At 41.1% G+C, this 20,351-nt stretch overlaps 1 protein-coding gene across 50 annotated transcripts in view; it reads right to left on the reverse strand.

The window, feature by feature from the left end:
- The window catches only part of ATXN2 (ataxin 2), a 141,168-nt gene that overhangs the window by 34,461 nt on the left and 86,356 nt on the right, over positions 1–20,351 (reverse strand). For all 50 annotated transcript variants that reach the window (XM_055359103.2, XM_063694359.1, XM_063694354.1 and 47 more), the window contains 2 exons: positions 2,087–2,391; positions 368–431 (listed from right to left, as the gene is read on the reverse strand). In XM_055359103.2, coding sequence (XP_055215078.1) covers positions 368–431; positions 2,087–2,391 — 369 coding nt within the window. The remainder of the gene's footprint in view (positions 1–367; positions 432–2,086; positions 2,392–20,351) is intronic.

The following is a 20,351-nucleotide window of genomic DNA, read 5'->3' on the forward strand; positions in this document are numbered from 1 at the left end:
TCTGCATGTGTTCAGTATAGATTATCCTAACTATATTTTTGATCCATGGTTGGTTGAATCCAGTGATGCAAAACCCTCAGGTGCAGAGGACGTATCTATAAACCTGACAGCCTAGCTAGCCAACCATCGTCAAATTCTGGGTCAGAGAAATTCAAAGATTTGCCCAAGATCACACCTAATTGATGACAAAACAAAGACCTTTTTTTAATGTTTAAAAAGTATTCATTAATGGCCATGTAAAAAAAAGAAAGAAGGTTGTTTCAGCACACTAAAACAAAATTCAGATGGCAGGTATGGAAGAAGGACTATTACTAATAATTTTTCTTTTTTTGGGACTAGATAACCTCAAAGAAAGTAATAAACTTACCTGAGAGAAGGAACGTGGGTTGAACTCCTTTGCATTGGGATTCAATGTTGATTTCCTAACTTGCCTAAAAAAAATATAAAGGCCAGTGAAATCTACATGGACTTTATGTTGCTCTAAAATCTTCCATACCTGACAATTAAAAAAAATTGCTAAATATAGATTTAAACTGTTCTCACTAGAAGATCACTAATCGTTTTTATTGAAACATATACACTTATATTGCCCATTCCTTAATCCCTTAAAGAATACAGCCATAAAAGAACAATTTTTTTAAAAATCTGAGTAATATACAACCGTTCCTCTCAAAGGCAATCAAAAAATACTTTTTTTTTTTTCCTTCACAGAGTCCCACTCTGTTGCTCAGGTTGGAGTGCAGCAGTGCAATCTTGGCTCACTGCAACCTCTGCCTCCCGAGTTTAAGCCATTCTCTTGCCTCAGCCTCCTGATTAGCTGGGATTACAGGAGACTGCCACCACGCCCAGCTAATTTTTTTTAATTTTTATTTTTAGTAAAGATGGGGTTTCACCATTTTGGCCAGGCTGACCTTAAGTGATCTGCCTGACTCAGCCTCCCAAAGTGCTGGGATTACAGGTATGAGCTACCACGCCTGGCCAATCAACAAACACTTGAGCTGAAAAGACAGTAGCTACTTATGAAATATCCTTAAAAGCAATTCTTAACATAACAGTATCCTTTTATTTATTTATTTATTTATTTTTGAGACAGAGTCTCGCTCTGTCACCCAGGCTGGAGTGCAATGGCATGATCTCGGCTCACTGCAGCCTCCACCTCCTGGGTTCAAGCAATTCTCCTGCCTCAGCCTCCCGAGTAGCTGGGATTACAGGCACCTACCACCATGCCTGGCTAATTTTTGTATTTTTAGTACAGACAGGGTTTCACATGTTGGCCAGGCTGGTCTTCAACTCCTAACCTCAAGTAATCTACCCGCTTGGGCCTCCCAGAGTGCTGGGATTATAGGTATGAGCTACCAGTCAACATACCAATATTCTAGCATGTAGTAATTCTTATGTGAGAAGATATTTTACATGACATACCTGGAAAAAGTCATGGCTGTAAAAAAAAATTGCCTCAAATCAAGAATAAGCAGTCCCCAATTTATCAATAAGCTGCATTCCAAAACTTCAGCTTTAACTGGATTGTTTGCTACCCAAACACCTAAGTCAATGGTAGTTAAGTTCTGAGGTTAGCCCCTAAAAGTCCATTTAATTAATATACTGAATGTGCAGAATTAAGTCTATCTTAACAAATCTAAACATTAACTAAAACACAGTTTCTGATGAAAAATATTTTGAATTCCAAGTAGAAGCACCGCATGCTTCTCTCCTTGACAGTGGCAGTTTTTCAACCTAGCAGCACAGTGAGGGTGACTAATGAGTGGAATCCAGTAAAGATAGGTCCCCTGAATTGATAATTTTTCAACTCCTGTTCATTTACAGAAAAACTTTTCTTAATTTATGCCTTGTTTTTCTAGCCCTGGGGTACAAAAAAGGGGAAGAACAGAAGAGTAGCACAGGGTGCAATAACCTCATTTACTTAAGATGTCATTTGTTTGGACTAGCTGTTTGTAAACTAAGGGCAATGTATAAAGTAGTCTAAAAGTCCAGATGGATTCTTCACAGCTGGAAGGACCTAAATGCCTTTAAAAAAAAAAAAAAGTTAATTGAGTAACAGGATGGTCTAAGTTCCAGGTTTACTCACTCAGCTGCGTCTTTCTTCTCCTCCTTATCATCTTTCTCTTGTTTACATGCTGGGCTGGAAGTCTGAACCCCTTGGGAAGTGACCTCAGGTCCCCTCTTGTGCTCCGTGTTACTAAGTATTGAAGGGGAAATGCTGGGGCTATTTGGCTTGCTGCTGCCACTGGTACAGTTGCTGCTGCTATTTTCAATGAAAGAATCCTTAGCACTTGGTTCAATTTTGTCTTTGATCAAATCTCTTGATTTTTCTCCTTCTCTATTTTTGTTTAGTAGTTGATCCATAGATTCAGAAGTAGAACTTGGCTGTAACTAAATAAAGGAAACAATTATACTTAAATATCTTAAATAACTTTAGTAATACATTTTTGCCATGAGCACAAGCTACGTAATATTAACTATACGCATGAAATGTTTTGAATAAGGCTTTTTTCATACTTTAAGAGTAATGCTTTTACTATAAACTAACAACAACAGAGTACCTATATAGCACAACCACAGTCACCAAAGCACTCAAATGTCCTAGCCTCTAAAGTTCAATATTTACTGAGTACTTACCACATGTCAGAAATTGTGCCTGCTGGGTGAGAAAAATATGAAATAGTTTCTATCCTCTTATACTTGTCATCTAAATAAGATCAGACACTTCACAATAAAATGAGTAAATGCTAAGAGAGTCTATAGAAAAAGCAACCTGTAAAAAAGAAAGGTTTCTCAGTGGAAGTGTCAGCTAGTCTAAGGTGTGAAAGAAGTTTAGGAAAGGTGTTGGGATGGAGAATAGTCTAAGTAAAAGGAAGAGTATGTTTAAAAATCCAAAGAAAAGAGAGAAGATGGCTCTATCACATAAAACAATAGCACCAATGGGGGCCGGGCACAGTGGCTCACGCCTGTAATCCCAGCACTTTGGGAGGCTAAGGCAGGCGGATCACGAGGTCAGAAGATCGAGACCATCTTGGCTCACACGCTGAAACCCCATCTCTACTAAAAATACAAAAATTAGCCAGGCGTGGTGGCAGGCGCCTATAGTCCCTGCTACTCTGGAGGCTGAGGTAGGAGAATGGTGTGAACCCGGGAAGTGGAGCTGCAGTGAGCCAAGATCACGCCACTGCACTCCAGCCTGGGTGACAGAGCAACACTCCGTCTCAAAAAAAAAAAGATAGCACCAATAAGCTGGGCACAGTGGCTCATCACTGTAATTCCAGCACTTTGGGAGGCTGAGACAGGCAGACTGCTTGAGCTCAGGAGTTCAAGACCAGCCTGGGCAACATAGTGATACCCTGTCTCATTTAAAAAATAATAATAAAATAAAATAAAATAACAAAAATAAAGAAGTAAAGAAAAGCACCAATGGCTGGACCAAGGGTAAGACACACATGTACAAGTGAGTCAGAAAATCATAGACTCGTCAAAAGGAATACAACAATAAAGGAACTTAAAAGCTATGTTCAGGGCTGCGTGCAGTGGCTAACACCTATCATCCTAGCAGTTTGGGAAGCCAAGGCGGGTGGATCACTTGAGGTCAGGAGTTTAAGACCAGCCTGGCCAACATGGTGAAACTCTGTCTCTACTAAAGATAAAAAAAAAAATTAGCCAGGCGTGATGGCACACATGTGTAAATCCCAGCTACTTGGGAGGCTGACATATGAGAATCACTTGAACCCGGGAGGCGGAGGTTGCAGTGAGCCAAGATCACACCACTGCACTCTAGCCTGGGTGACAGAGCAAGACTCCATCTAAAAATTAAAAAAAAAAAAAAAAAAAAAAGTTTTAAAAAGCTACGTTTAGGACTTTGGCTTTTAATTCTCAGGGCAAATGGGCAGTCTATGAGGAATTTTAAGTAGGGTAGAGTACTAGGCAGATTTATAGTTCAGAAAGGTGAACACAGCAGCTTTGTGTGAAATGAACTGGAGGGAGGCTAATTAGGATGTGGAGGGACCACCATGGAGGCTGGACTAAGCGCTGGGCCTAGTCAGCTTGGAAGGTCATTAAGTAGGTGAATTCAGAATGAGACCTGACTGTACATATTGGTCAGTTAGACATTCTAAACCCCTAAGTAAAAAAAGGAGACGGCAGGGGAGAAGAGACAGAGCATGGTGGCCAAACAGAACCTTCCAGTGATCATCCCCAACAAGGAGCACCAAATTGAACAACTATCCACACAAGAAAGCACCTTCATAAGAACCAAAAATTAGGTAAGCGATCACAGTACCTGGTTTTGACATCCTATCAAGGAAAAAGACACCAAAAAAGATAAGGAAGATAGTCTTGAACTGCCCCTCCAACACCCCTGACATTCCCCCACAATGCAGTGTGGGATGGAGAAAGAATCTGTGTGCTTGGGGGAGAGAGAGAGAAATGACTGTGGGATTTTGCATTGAAACTCAATGCTGCCCTGTCATAGTGGAAAGCAGCATAGGACAGAATTCAGCCAGCACCCACAGAGGGAGTATTTAGACCAGCCCTAGTCAGAGGGGAATTGTCCATCCCAGTGATTAGAATCTGAATTTCGGGCTGGGCACTATGGTCTGTAATCCCAGCACTTTGGGAGGCCGAGGCGGACGGATAACCTGAAGTCGGGAGTTCAAGACCAGCCTGACCAACATGGAGAAACCTCGTCTCTACTAAAAAACAAAAAAATTAGCCAGAGGTGGTAGCGCATGCCTGTAATCCCAGCTACTCGGGAGGCTGAGGTAGGAGAATTATTTGAACCCGGGAGGCGGAGGTTGTGGTGAGCTGAGATTGCGTCACTATACTCCAGCCTGGGCAATAAGAGCGAAACTCTGCCAAAAAAAACCAAAAGAATCTGAATTTTGGTAAGCCCCACCACCATGGGTAAAGTCCTCTGGGGTCCTAAATAAACTTGAAAGGCAGTCTAGACCAGAAGGACTGCAATTCCTGGACAAGTCATGGTACTGTGCTGGGCTCATAGTCAGTGGACTTGGGGTACATGTGACCCACTGTGACACCAGCTAGGGTGGCCAAGGGAGTGCTTGTGCCAGCCTTCCCCCAACTCCAGGTACCACAGCTCACAGCTCTGGGAGGAGAGGGAAGAGTACGGAGGACTTTGTCTTGCAATGTGGATACTAGTTCAGCCACAGTAAAATAAAGCACCAAGCATAGTTCTGAAGCCTCAATTCTAGGCCATAGCTCCCAGATGACATTTCTAGACATATTCTGGACCAGAAGGGAACCCATTGCCTTGAAGGGAAATACCTAGTCCTAGTAGGATTCACCACCAGCTGACTAAAGAGCCCTTGTGCCTTGAATAAAAAACAAGGTGCCATGTCGTATTGTGCCAGCTTCAGATATGACCCCGGACATTCTCAGCAGTGGTGTCCATGGGGAGACCCACCTGCTTGAGGTGACAGAAGAGTAAAAAGGACTTTATCTTGCAAGTGGGTGCCAGCTCAGCCCCAGTACAATAAAGCAGAATCATAAAGCTCCCGATCCCAGGCCCTGGCTCCTGGGCAGCATTTCTAGACACGCCCTGGGCCAGAAGGGAACCTGCTGCACTGAAAGTAAAGACCCAGTTCTTGCAGGATTCTTCACCTACTGACTAAAGCACCCTTGGGCCTTAAATTAACATCAGTGGTGGCCAGAAAATAGCTGCCACAGGCCTTGGGTGAGACCAAGCACAGTTCCAGTGATGGTGGCCATGGCAGTGCTTGTGTCACCCTTCCCCAAACTCCAAGCAGCGCAGCACAAAGAGAGACTCCATTTGTTTGGAGAAATGTAAGAGGACAAGAGACTGCCTGGTAATACAGGGAATTCTCCCAGATCTTCCCCAAGACTACCAAGGTGATACCTCTACAGAGTCACAGCATTACTAGTCTTGGGGTGCCCTCTAATGCATGTATGGCTGCAGTGAGCGAAGACTTAGATAACAACACTTAATTCCCTTTGAATACTTGAAAAACATTCTCAAGAAGAATGGGGGCCGGATGCAGTGGCTAACGCCTGTAATCCCAACACTCTGAGAGGGCAAGGTGGGCAGATCACGTGGTTAGGAGTTCGAGACCAGCCTGACCAACATGGTGAAACACCATCTTTACTAAAAATACAAAAATTAGCCAGGCGTGGTGGCACGCACCTGTAATCCCAGCTACTCAGGAGGCTGAGGCAGGAGAATCGCTTGAATCCGGGAGACGGAGGTTGCGGTGAGCAAAGACTGTGCCACTGCACTCCAGCCTGGGCGACAGAGCAAGACTCTGTCTCAAAAACAGAAAAAAAAAAAAAAAAGAATGCGTACAAACAAAACCAGACTACAAAGAATAGAATACCCAACTCTTCAATGCCCAGACACTGATAAACATCCACAAGCATCAAGGCCATCCGAGAAAACATGACCTCACCAAATGAACTAAAAATAAAGGACACCAGTGACCAATTCCCAAGTGTTAAGAGATATGTGAACTTTCAGACAGAATTCCAACTGAATGCTTTGAGAAAGTTCAACGAAATCCAAGAAAATACAGAGAACAAATTCAGAATCCTATAAATTTAAAAAAGAGACTGCAATAATTATTAGTAAAAAGTATCAAGCAGAAATCCCAAAGTGGAAAAATTCAATTGACAAACTGAAAAATGCATCAGAGTCTCTCAATAGCAGAAATGTATCAAGCAGCAGAAAACATTAGTGAGCTTGAATTCAGGCTATTTGAAAATAAACAACCAAGTTGGGCACAATGACTCACGCTTATAATCCTAGCTAGCACTTTAGGAAGCCAAGGCGGGCGGATCACCCTGAGGTCAGGAGCTCAAGACCAGCCTGGCAAACATGGCAAAACCCCGTCTTTACTAAAAATACAAAAAGTAGCTGGGCGTGGTGGCACATGCCTGTAATCCCAGCTACTTGGGAGGCTGAGGCAGGAGAATCGCTTGAACCTGGGAGTTGGAGGTTGTAGTGAGCCAAGATGGCACCACTGCACTCCAGGCTGGTAACAGAGCATGACTCTGTCTCAAAAAAAAAAAAAAAAAAAGTTCTTCAATCTGCAAGAAAAGGATGTTAACAAACAATAATAAATCACCTGAAGGTGCAAAAACTCACTGGTAACAAGTACACAGAAAAATACAGAATATTGTAACACTGTAATTGTGGTGTATAAACTACTACCCATATTTTGAGCAGGAAGAATAAAAGATGAACCTTTCAAAAATAAGAACTACAATTTTTTGTGTGTGTGTGAGACAGAGTCTTGCTCTGTTGCCTAGGCTGGACGGCAGTGGCGCGATCTCGGCTAACTGCAACCTCCGCCTCCCGGGTTCAAGCGATTCTCCTGCCTCAGCCTCCTGAGTAGCTAGGATTACAGGTGCGTGCCACCACGCCTGGCTAATTTTTGTATTTTTAGTAGAGACAGGGTTTCACCACGTTGGTCAGGCTGGTCTCGAACTCCTAACCTTGTGATTCGCCCCACCTTGGCCTTCCAAAGTGCTGGGATTAGGCGTGAGCCACTAGGCCAGGGTTTTGTTTTGTTTTGTATTGTTTTTTGAGACAGTCTTACTCTGTTGCCCAGACTGGAGTGCAGTGGCACACTCTCAGCTCACTGCAACCTGGGCCTCCTGGGTTCAAGTGATTCTCCTGCCTCAGCCTCCGAGTAGCTGGGATTACAGGCACCTGCCACCATGTCCGGCTAATTTTTCTATTTTTAGTAGAGAGGGGATTTTGCCATATTGGCTAGGCTGGTCTCGAACTCCTGACCTTAGGTGATCCGCCCACCTCAGCCTCCCAAAGTGCTGGGATTACACACGTGAACCACTGCTCCTGGCTTATAACTACAGTTTTTTAAGACATAGTATAATGAAGATATAAAGATATAAATAAAAACAACAAAAGTTAAAAAGCGAGCAGATGAAGTGTAGAGTTTTTATTAGTTTTCTGTTTGCTTGCTTGTTTTTGCAATCAAAGTTTTAAGTTGTCATTGGTTTAAAATAATGGGTTATAAAATGTTATTTGCAACCCTTATGTGATTTTTTTTTTTTTTTTTTTTTTTGAGACGGAGTCTCGCTCTGTCGCCCAGGCTGGGGTGCAGTGGCACGATCTTGACTCACTGCAACCTCTGCCTCCTGGGTTCAAGCAATTCTCCTGCCTGAGCCTCCTGAGTAGCTGAGATTACAGGCACGTGCCTCCACGCCTGGCTAAGTTTTGTATTTTTAGTAGAGATGAGGTTTCACCATGTTAGCCAGGCTGGTCTCAATCTCCTGACCTCTTGATCCACCCACCTCGGCCTCCCAAAGTGCTGGGATTACAGGTGTGAACCACTGCACCTGGCTGTCATGGTGATCTTAAATCAAAAACACCTACAACAGATACACAAAAAATATAAAGCAGGAAATTAAAACATACCACCAGAGAAAATCACTTTCAAAACAAGGAAGGGAGGGAGGGAAAAAAGGAGCGAAGAGGAAGTAAAAAAGAAGGGGGAAGGGAGGGAGTAGGACTACAAAACAACCAGATAATAAGTAACAAAATGGTAGTAGTTAAGTCCTCACTAATCAGTAACAACACTGAATGTAAATTGACTAAACTCTCCAATCAAAAGATATAGAGTGGCTAAATGGATTTAAAAAAAAGGCTGGGTGCGGTGGCTCACGCCTGTAATCCCAGGACTTTGGGAGGCCGAGGCAGGCAGATCACCTGAAGTTAGGAGTTCAAGAACAGCCTGACGAACATAGTGAAACCCCATCTCTACTGAAAATACAAAAAAGTTAGCTGGACGTGGTGGCAGGCGCCTGTAATCCCAGCTACTTGGGAGGCTGAGACAGGAGAATCGCTTGAACTCAGGAGGTGGAGGTTGCAGTGACCTGAGATAGCGCCATTGCCCTCCAGCCTGGGCAACAATAGCAAAACTCTGTCTCAAAAAAAAAAAAAAAAAAAAACAAAGATACATTGCCTACAAGAAACACACTTTACCTATAAAATCACACATAGACTAAAATCGAAGAGTTGGAAAACGATATTCCATGCAAATGGAAACCAGAAAAGAACAGGAGTAGCTATGCTTAGATAAAATAGATTTCGAGACAAAGTCTATAAAAACAGACAAAGAAGATTATTGTATAATGATAAAGGGATCAATTCGGCAAGAGGTTATAACAAGTATAAATATATATGCAACCAATACTGGAGCATCCAGATACATAAAGCAAACATTATTAGAGCAAAAAAGAGAAACAGACCTCAGTAACAGTCGGAAACTTCAACACCCCACTCTCAGCAATGGATAGATCATTCAGACAGAAAATCAACAAAGAAACATTAGACCTAATTTGCTCTATAGACCAAATAGGCCCAATACATATTTACAGAACATTGTGTCCAACAGCTATAGAATACACATTCTTCTCCTCAACATATGGATCGTTCTCAAAGATAGACCCTATGTTAAGCCACAAAACAAGTCTAAAGATTTGACGTGGCACAGTGGCTCATGTCTGTAATCCCAGCACCTTGGGAGGCCAAAATAGGTGGATTGCTTGAGCTCAGGAGTTCGAAACAACCCTGGGACATGTCGCAAAGCCCCATCTCTACAAAAAAAAAAAAAAAAAACCAAAAATATCAGCCATATGTGACGGCATGTGCCTGTAGTCCCAGCTACTTGGAAGGCTAAGGTGGGAGGATTGCTTGAGCCAGGAAGGCGGAGGTTGCAGGTGAGCCAAGATCATGACATGTACTCCAACCTGGGTAACAGAGTGAGACTCTGTTACAAACAAACAAACAAACAAATAAATAAAAATTCAAAAAAGTTAAAATCATATCAACTATCTTCTCTGATCACAATAAGATAACACTAGAGGCCGGGCACGGTGGCTCATGCCTGTAATTCCAGCACTTTAGGAGGCCAAGGTGGGTGGATCATCTGAGGTCAGGAGTTCGAGATCAGCTTGACCAACATGGTGAAACCCCCTCTCTACTAAAAATACAAAAAAAAATTAGCCAGGAGTGGTGGTACGCGCCTGTAATCCCAACTACTCAGGAGGCTGAGGCAGAAGAATCACTTGAACTCGGGAGGCAGAGGTTGCAGTAAGCCGAGATCGTGCCACTACACTCCAGCATGGGCGACAGAGCGAGACTCCATCTCAAAAAAACAAAAATAAAAATAAAATAAAATAACACTAGATAACAAGAGGAACTTTGGAAAGTATACAAATACATGAAAATTAAGCAATATGCTCCTGAATGACCAGTGGGTCCATGAAGAAATTAAGAAGAAAACTGGAAGATTCCTTGAAACAAATGAAAATGGAAACACAGCTTATCAAAACCTATAGGATACAGTAAAAGCAACAATAAGAGGAATGTTTACAGCAGCAAGTGCCTACACCAAAAAAGTGGAAAAACTTCATCTGCCAATACATCCTAAAGAACTAGAAAAGCAAGGACAAAACCTAAAATCAGTAGAAGAAATAAAAAAAGATCAAAGCAGAAATAAATAAAATTGAAATGAAGAAAATACAAAAGATCAATAAAACAATAAATTGTTTTGAAGAGATAAACAAAACTGACAAACCTTTAGCCAGACTCAGAAAAAAAAGAGAAAACCTAAATAATAAAATGAGAGATGAAAAAGGAGACATTATAATTGTTACCACCGAAATTCAAAGGATCATTAGAGACTACTATGAGCATCTATATGCTGATACATTGGAAAACCTTGAAGAAATGGATAAATTCCTAGACACATACAACCTACCGAGATTGAACCACAAAGAAATCCAAAACCCAAATACAATAACAAGTAACGAGACCAATAACAAGTAATGAGATCAAAGCTATAACAGTCTCCCAGCAAAGAAAAGCCATGGACCTGATGGCTTCACTGCTGAATTCTACTAAACCTTTAAAGAAGAACTAATACCAATCCTACTCAAACTATTCCAACACAATACAGGAAGAGGGAATACTTCTAAACTCATTCTACGAGGCCACTATTACCCTATACAAAACCAAAGGACACATCAAAAAGAGAAAACTAGAAGCCAGTGTCTCTGAAGAACATTATGCAAAAATCCTCAATATAATACTAGCAAACCGAATTCAGTAACACATTAAAAAGATCATTCATCATGACTAAGTGGGATTCATCCCAAGGATGCAAGGATGGCTCGACATATGCAAATCAATAAACATGGTACATCTTAACAGAATAAAAGACAAAGACTAAAAAATATATATATATTATTTATATTGTGTATGATATATATCACATGATATAAATATATAATTTATATCACGTAAAATGCCACATCCCCTTATGATTAAAACCCTTGGCCGGGCGTGGTGGCTCACGCCTGTAATCCCAGCACTTTGGGAGGCTGAGACGGGCAGATCACGAGGTCAGGAGTTCGAGACCATCCTGGCTAACACGGTGAAACCCCGTCTCTACTAAAAATACAAAAAATTAGCCGGGTGTGTTAGCAGACACCTGTAGTCCCAGCTACTCGGGAGGCTGAGGCAGGAGAACGGCATGAACCCAGGAGGCGAAGCTTGCAGTGAGTCAACATTGCGCCACTGCACTCCAGCCTGGGTGACAGAGTGAGACTCCATCTCAAAAACAAACAAACAAAAAAACCCCAAAGAACTGGGTATAGAAGGAATATACCTCAACAAAATAGAAGCCATATATGACAGACCCATAACTAGTACCATACTGAACAGGGAAAAACTGAAAGGCTTTCCTCTAAGATCTGGAACAAGACAAGGATGCCCACTTTCACCATTGTTATTCAACATAATACTGGGAAGTCCTAACTAGAGCAATCAGACAACAGAAAGAAATAAAAAGCATCCACACTGGAATAGAAGAAGTCAAATTATCCTTGTTTGCAAATAATATGATCTCACATTTGGAAAAACCTAGACTCCAAAAAAGAAAAACCTATTAGAACTGACAAACAAATTCAGTAAAATTGCAGGATACAAAAATCAACATACAAAAATCAGGAGCATTTTTATATTTAACAGCAAACAATCTGAAAAATTTTTTAAACGCAATCCCATTTACAATAGCTACAAATATAATAAAATACTTAGGAATAAACTTAACCAAATGAGTAAAAGATTTCTATAATGACAACTTTAAAACACTGAAATTGATGACACAGAAAAAACATGAAAAGAGATTCCATGTTTACGGATTAGAAGAATTAATATTGCTAAAATGTTGATAATACTCAAAGCAATCTACAGATTCAGTGCAATCCCTATCAAAATACCAATGACATTCCTCACAGAAGTAGACAAAAATAATTCTAAAATTTGTAGGGAACCACAAAAGGCCCAAAAGAGCAAAAGCCATACTGAGCAAAATGAACAAAACAGGAGGAATCATTATCTGACTTCAAATTATTGTAACCAAAATGGCATGGTACTGGCATAAAAAAAGATATAGATCAATGGAACAGAACAGAGAACTCAGAAATGAATCCATACGTCTAAGTGAACTCGTTTTCCACAAAGAAGCCACGAACATACACTGGGGAAAGGACAGTCTCTTCAATAAATGGTGCTGGGAAAACTGGATATCCATATGCAGAAGAATGAAACCAGACCCCTGTGTCCCACCATATTAAAAAAAAATCAAATCAAAATGGATTAAAGATTTAAATCTAAGACCTCAAACTATGAAAACTACTAAAAGAAAACATTAAACTCCCAGGGACATTACTCTGGGCAAAGATTTCTTGAGTAATACCCCAAAAGTACAGGCAACCAAAGCAAAGATGGACAAATGGGATCACATCAAGTTAAAAAGCTTCTGCACAGCAAAGGAAACCATCAACAAAGTGAAGAGACAGCCCACAGAATGGGAGAAAATATTTGCAAACTACTCATCTGACAAGGGATCAATAACCAGAATATAAAAGGCACTCAAGCAACTCCATAGGGAAAATTTTAGTAACTCAATTAAAAATGGGCAAAAGATCTGAATAGCCATTTCTCAAAAGAAGACATACAGGCTGGGCGCAGCAGCTCACGCCTGTAATCCTAGCACTTTGGGAGGCTGAGGCAGGTAAATCACCTGAGGTTAGGAGTTCAAGACCAGCCTGGGCAACAAGGAGAAATCCCGTCTCTACTAAAAATACAAAAATTAGGCAGACATGGTGGCAGGAGGCAGGAGAATTGCTTGAATCCGGGAGGTGTAGGGCGCAGTGAGCCAAGATCACACCACTACGCTCCAGCCTGGGCAACAAAGTGAGACTCTGTCTCAAAAACAAAACAAAACAACAAAAAAAAAGAAAGACATACAAGGCCAGGTGCAGTGGCTCACACCTATAATTTCAGCATTTTGGGAAGCCAAGGTGGGAGGACTGTTTGAGCCCAGGAGTTCGAGACCAGCCTGGGCCAAACAGCAAGACCTCATCGTTATTTATGAATGGCAAACAGGTATATGAAAGGTATTCAATACTATTGATCACCAGAAAAATGGAAATTAAAACTACAACAAGATATCATCTCACCCCAGTTAAAATGGCTTTTATCCAAAAGACAGGCAATAATAAATGCTGGTAACGATGTGGATAAAGGGGAACCTTCACACACTGTTGGTGGACATGTAAATTGGTACAACCACTATGGAGAACAGTATGGAAATTCCTCAAAAAACTAAAAATAGAGCTACCATATGATCCAGCAATTGCACTGCTAGGTATATACTCAGAAAGGAAATCAGTTTATTGAAGGAATATCTGCACTCCCATGTTTACTACAGCACTATATACACAACAGCCAAGATTTGGAATCAACCTACGTGTCCACTGACAGACAAATGGAGAAAGAAAATGTGGTATATATACACAACAGATTACCATTCAGCCATAAAAAAGAATGAGATCCTGTCATTTGCAGCAATGTAGATGGCACTGGAGGACATTATGTTAAGTAAAATAAGCCAGGGACAGAAAGATAAACTTTGCATATTCTTACTCGTTTGCAGGCACGAAAAATAAAAACAATTGAACACATGGAGATAGTAGAATGGTTACCAGAAGTTGGGAAGGGTAATGGGGAGAAGAAGGCAAATGAGGTGATTAGTGGGTGCAAAGAAAATTTAGAAAGAATGAATAAGAACTCTGCAGGACCGGAGGCAGAAATGAAAAAGATATTAAAATGATTTAAAATAATTTTAAAGGCCGGGCACGGTGGCTCACCCCTGCAACCCCAGCACTTTGGGAGGCTGTGGCAGCCGGATCACAAGGTCAAGAGATCAAGACCATCGAGCCAACATAATGAAACCCCGTCTCTACTAAAAATACAAAATTAGCTGGGCGTGGTGGCACGTGCCTGTAGTCCCAGCTACTCAGGAGGCTGAGGCAGGAGAATCACTTGAACCCTGGAGGCGGAGGTTGCAGTGAGTTGAGACTGCGCCACTGCACTCCAGCCTGGCAACAGAGTGAGACTCCGTCTAAAAATAAATAAATAAATAAAATAATTTTAAAATTTAAAAAGTTAAATAAAGAATGAATAACATCTAGTATCTGACAACAAAGCAGGGTGACTACAGTCAGCATTAATTTGTTGTACTTTTTAGAATAACTGAGGGAGTACAATTGCAACATTCATTACACAAAGAAATGATGAATGATGATGGTGATGGATACCCCATTTACCCTAATGTGATTATTACACATTATATGCCTTTATCAAAATATCTCACAGACCCCATGAATAATACGTCTACTATGTACCCATAAAAAAATAAAAACCTTTAAAGTAGACTGCAAAACCAAGAACCATCAAACAGAACAGAAGACAAAGATAGTAGCAAAATAAGTGATGAGGTTTTTAAGTTTGCAGACCAGAAAAAATAAAATGCTACCACTGGCTGAAGATGATTTAAGATGGCATCCTCTATAAAAGAAAGAAAACAGGAATGGCTGAAGAAAAGGGGGAGCAAGTACAAGCAACAAAAACAGAACCTAAGCCACAGGTTAGGACAATGGACCTAAGCCACAGCCCCAGGTGGTGAGAAACAAGCTAAAGAGAAACCTACACAGCCAAAAAGGTTGCCTTAAAATTAGAGAGCCAAGATACCGCTTCAGCCTCAGTATAGGCAAACCAATTTCAATGGTTTCATTACCAAGGCTCTTGGTGTCATGGCAAACAGCATTATGTAACTCTGGCGCATCTCAAGCTTTACTGCATTACCAATATAGCTAAAGAGTCAAGTGGCTAAGGGCAAATGTTGACAGGGTATTTATGTGGGCACACTGGCAATTTAAGTCACGAAGTAGGAACTTACTACTTAAACTTTCATTTGTTCACAAAAATCTTTAGTAGAGGCGATCCACATAACAGACCAACTATATATATTGCCAAGGACTTCGGAGTTTAATTATCATAAGGGTTCTTGAGTGAAGGCCAAAATCAGACTTTTGGTGTTGCTTTTTCTTACAATGTCAAACACATCTGCATTTCTTACTATGGGTTGGACACTTCTTTTTTTTTTTCCAAACAGGGTCTGACTCTGTTGCCCAGACTGGAGGGCAGTGGTGCAAGCTCACCTCACTGCAACCTCCATCTCCCAGGCTCAAGTGATTCCCCCACCTCAGCCTCCTGAGTAGCTGGTACTATTAGCATGTGCCACCACACCTGGCTAATGTGTGTATTTTTTTGTAGAAACAGGGTTTTACCATGTTACCCAGGTTGGTCTTTAATGCCTGAGCTCAAGCTATCCACCTGTCTCAGCCTCCCAAAGTGCTAAGATTCAGGCATGAGCCACTGTACCTGTCCAGACACTGTTCTAAACTATTTATAGACTTATTCATTTAGTCTTCACAACGGCCCTATTTGATGTAGATACTATTATTGCCATCTTACAACTAGCAAGTCCACTAGTTGGTATCTGAATATAGCACTCTGCTGTGTTGGAATATATTGTTCTAATGCTATATTGCTATATATGGAATATAGCACTCTGCTGTATTTCCTCTCTGCGCTATACTAAATCTAATGGAAAACTGAAGTTCTTTTTTTTGGAGACGGAGTTTCGCTCTTATTGCCCAGGCTGGAGTGCAGCGGCACGATCTTAACTCATGGCAACCACCGCCTCCCGGGTTCAAGCATTTCTCCTGCCTCAGTCTTGCGAGTAGCTGGGATTACAGGCGCCTGCCACCACGCCTGGCTAATTTTTTGTATTTTTAGTAGAGATGGGGTTTCATCATGTCGGCCAGGCTGGTCTCGAACTCCTGACCTCAGCTGATCCATCCACCTCAGCCTCCCAAAGTGCTGGGATTACATGAGTGAGCCATCATGCCCAGCAGAAAACTGAAATTCTTATGTGACTCCACATGGAATGGTACAATGACACCATTGTACATTCTCTGTACAATACTGGGTCATCTATATTTTGCTAGTAAGAATGAACATGTATTGAATACATACCATGTGCTAGGCACTATGCTAAACACTTTATAGGCAATATCTCATTGAGCTCTCACAGAAACACTATGAAGCAGGTTCTAAAACGAACCCATTTTGGCTTGGGGGAAGTAGATAGCATGCCACGATGTTACGCACATGATGTATAGAGGCCAACATTCAAACCTAGGTCCATTTACCTCTAAAACCCACATTATTAACCCAAAACAGATCAAATTACTAGCAATTCTTACACAAATAAAGCTATCAGCACTCTGCATATGGCTCAAAAGGGAAGGAACAACAAACACACAAGGTATTCCTATTTCTGCCTAAATGAAGGACTACAGATATTTGTGAACAAATGCAGTTTGGGGCTACGAGCATGTCATGAAGTTAGCTCTAATGAATCACTGACTGACAGTGCAGCATGCACTATGCATTAGTTACTATTCAAAGCACTGCTAGAAGCTTAAACACCAGATGGCCAGCCCTCTTACTTACTAGCCATGTGAGTTTGGGCAGATTACTTAACTTCTCTTTGCCCAAGCTGCCTAATATACACAGTGCAGATACAAACAGAACTTGCTTAGGCCGGGCGCGGTGGCTCACGCCTGTAATCCCAGCACTTTGGGAGGCCGAGGCGGGCGGATCACGAGGTCAGGAGATCGAGACCATCCTGGCTAACACAGTGAAACCCCGTCTCTACTAAAAAAATACAAAAAATTAGCCGGGCGTGGTGGCGGGCGCCTGTAGTCCCAGCTACGCGGGAGGCTGAGGCAGGAGAATGGCGTGAACCCGGGAGGCGGAGCTTGCAGTGAGCCGAGATCGCGCCACTGCACTCCAGCCTGGGCGACAGAGCGAGACTCCGTCTCAAAAAAAAAAAAAAAAAAAAAAAAAAAAAAAAAAGAATTTGCTTGACAGAGATGTTAGACAAGATTTAACATACAAGCATGAAGAACAGCATCTGGTACACAGGAAATACACAATAAAACATAAGAGAATAACATATATTATCTGAAGAGAACAATTAGAAAGTTCACTCTTTTATTTTCTTTTAATTAAAATTTAAGTTCTGGGACACATATTTTTTTTTCCCCACTCTTTTTTTTTCTTTGAGACAGATTCTCGCTCTGTCGCCCACTGATGCAATCTCGGATCACTGCAACCTCCACCTCCTGGATTCAAGTGATTCTCCTGCCTCAGCCTCCTGAGTAGCTGGGATTACAGGCATGTGCCACCATGCCCGGATTTATATATTTTTAATAAAGATAGGGTTTTGCCATGTTATCCAGGCTGGTCTCAAACTCCTGACCTCAAGTGATCCACCCGCCTCGGCCTCCCAAAGTGTTAGGATTATAGGTATCAGCCACCGTGCCCGGCCCACTCTCATTTTTTAAAAACCATTTCTTTTCTTCCTGGTATGCCCCTATGGATCAAGGAGTTATTAGTAAGAGGCTAAATAATACATTTGGTTATTCAGGCACCTAAAAGTAGTAAGACTAAAACTCCTAAAGAGATAAGACTTTTTATGTTGCTCCTTCTTGGAATTTAAGTCAAGCATTAATGAAGGTTTACAGAAAGTTGTGCTGATAGCTAAAATGTTTTCTGCTAACTGAAAAAGTATAGCCTTTTAAAATACAGTAACTCTAATCAAGACAGTATGGTACTGCCATAAGGATAAGACATAGAGATTCAGTGGAGGACAATTCAGAGTCCAGTAATAAACTTTCACATTTGTAGTCAACAGACTTCCAACAAGCACGTGAAGATAATTCAATGGAGGAAAGAATAGTCTTTTTTTGAGATGGAGTCTCACTCTGTCGCCCAGGCTGGAGTGCATGATCTCAGCTCACTGCAACCTCTACCTCCTGGGTTCAAGCGAATCTCCTGCCTCAGCCACTACAGTAGTGGGACTAGACTACAGGTGTGCGCCACCACACCCAGGTAATTTTTGTATTTTTAGTAGACATGCGGTTTCACCATTTGGTCAGACTGGTTTCGAACTCCTGACCTCATGTGATCTGCCTGCTTGGGACTCCCAAAGGGCTGGGATTACAGGCGTTGAGAGCCACTGTGCCTGGCCAAGAATAGTCTTTTTAACAGATGGTGCTGGGACAACTAATATCTACATACGAAAGAATGAATCTGAACTTACACAGTAAAAATGGTTATAAGTATATGGTTATGTGTCAATTAGAAATAAAAAATTAATATAAAGAATGAATTTGAACCCCACCTTATGCTATATTAAATAACTGCTCAAAATGGGCTGAGCACCAAGTCACTCTCCTATGACCTTTTTTAATTTTTTAATAACAATTTGTTTCACTTAAAAAAAATCAAATGTTATTCTCATAATATTGTTATAGGAAAGGGGTCCCGATCCAGACCCCCAGAGAGGGCTCTTGGATCTTGCACAAGAAAGAATTCAGGGCGAGTCCGCAGTGCAAGGTGAAAGCAATTTTTCACTCTGGGAGGCTGAGGTGGGCATGTCACTTGAGTCCAAGTGTTTAAGATCAGCCTGGGCAACATGGCGAAATTCTGTCTCTACAAAAAAATATAAAAGTTATTAATAGCAAGGTGTGGTGGTGCACACCTGTAGTACCAGCTACTCGCTTGAGCCCAGGAGGCTGAGGCTGCTGTGAGCCAAGATTGCACCACTGCCCTCCAGCCTAAGCAAAAGAGCGAGACTCTGTGTCAAAAGGAAAAAAAAAAGTTGCTCCAAATGGATCACACCTCTAAATGTAATTCTTAAAAAAACCCAGAAGAGTAATAAACCTTAATGATTGATGAAACAGTATTTTCTTAGATACGACACCAAAAGCTTACTTCAAAATCAGATAAATTGGACTTCATCAAAATTAAAAATTTTTGTGCTTCAAGGGATGAAAAAGTAAAAAGACAACCAACAGAACAGGAGAAAACAGTTGCAAACCATGTATCTAACAGGGACTTGTACACACAATATATAAAGAACTCCCACAACCCAATAATAAAAAGACAACTCAATTGTTAAAATGGGTAAAGATTTGAACAGACATCAATCCAAAGAAGATATATAAATGGCCAATAAACACGAAAGATGTTCAACATCATTAGCCATGAAAGAACTGCACATTAAAGCCACAATGAGGTTAACACTTCACACCCACAAGGATGACTATAATCAAAAAAGACAAGACAGTAAGTGTTAGCAAGGATGTGGAGAAACAGAAACCCTCATACCCTGCTGGTGGGAATGTAAAATAGTGCAGATATCTTGGCAAATAGCTTGGTAGTTCCTCAAAAGGTTAAACATAGTTGCCATATGACCCAGCAATTCAACTCCTAGGTAGGTACACAAAAGAAATGAAAACATAGGACGAGAAAAAAACTGCACACTCATGTTTGTGGCAGTGTTATTCAGAATAGTCAAACAGTGAGAACACCACAAATAGCTACAAACTGATTAATGGATAAACAAAATGTGGTATTATCCACATCAAGGAATATTAGTCAGTCACAAAAAGAAATGAAGTACTGAAACATGCTCCAACATGGATGAACCTTTATAACACTACTCTGAGTGAAAGAAGCCAGTCATAAAAGCCACATATTTTATTATTCCATTTGTATGAAATGGAATTTGCCCCAAATAAGCCCATCCATAGAGACAGAAAGTAGATTAACGGTTGCTTAGGGCTGGGAGTAGGGGAAAGAGAAGGGCTGGAGGCAAATGTGGAACAACTGCTAAACTGGGCACGGGGTTTCTTTTGGGGGTGAAGAGTATGTTTTAAAATCAACTGAGGAGACAGTTGTACAACATTGTGAATATTTTAAAAACCACTGATTTATACACTTTAAATAGTTGATTTATATATGTAAATTATATCTCATTAAAAACCACTGATTTATACACTTTAAACGGTTGATT

This window comes from Gorilla gorilla, chromosome 10 (genome assembly GCF_029281585.2).
Source record: "Gorilla gorilla gorilla isolate KB3781 chromosome 10, NHGRI_mGorGor1-v2.1_pri, whole genome shotgun sequence".
NCBI lineage: Eukaryota > Metazoa > Chordata > Mammalia > Primates > Hominidae > Gorilla > Gorilla gorilla.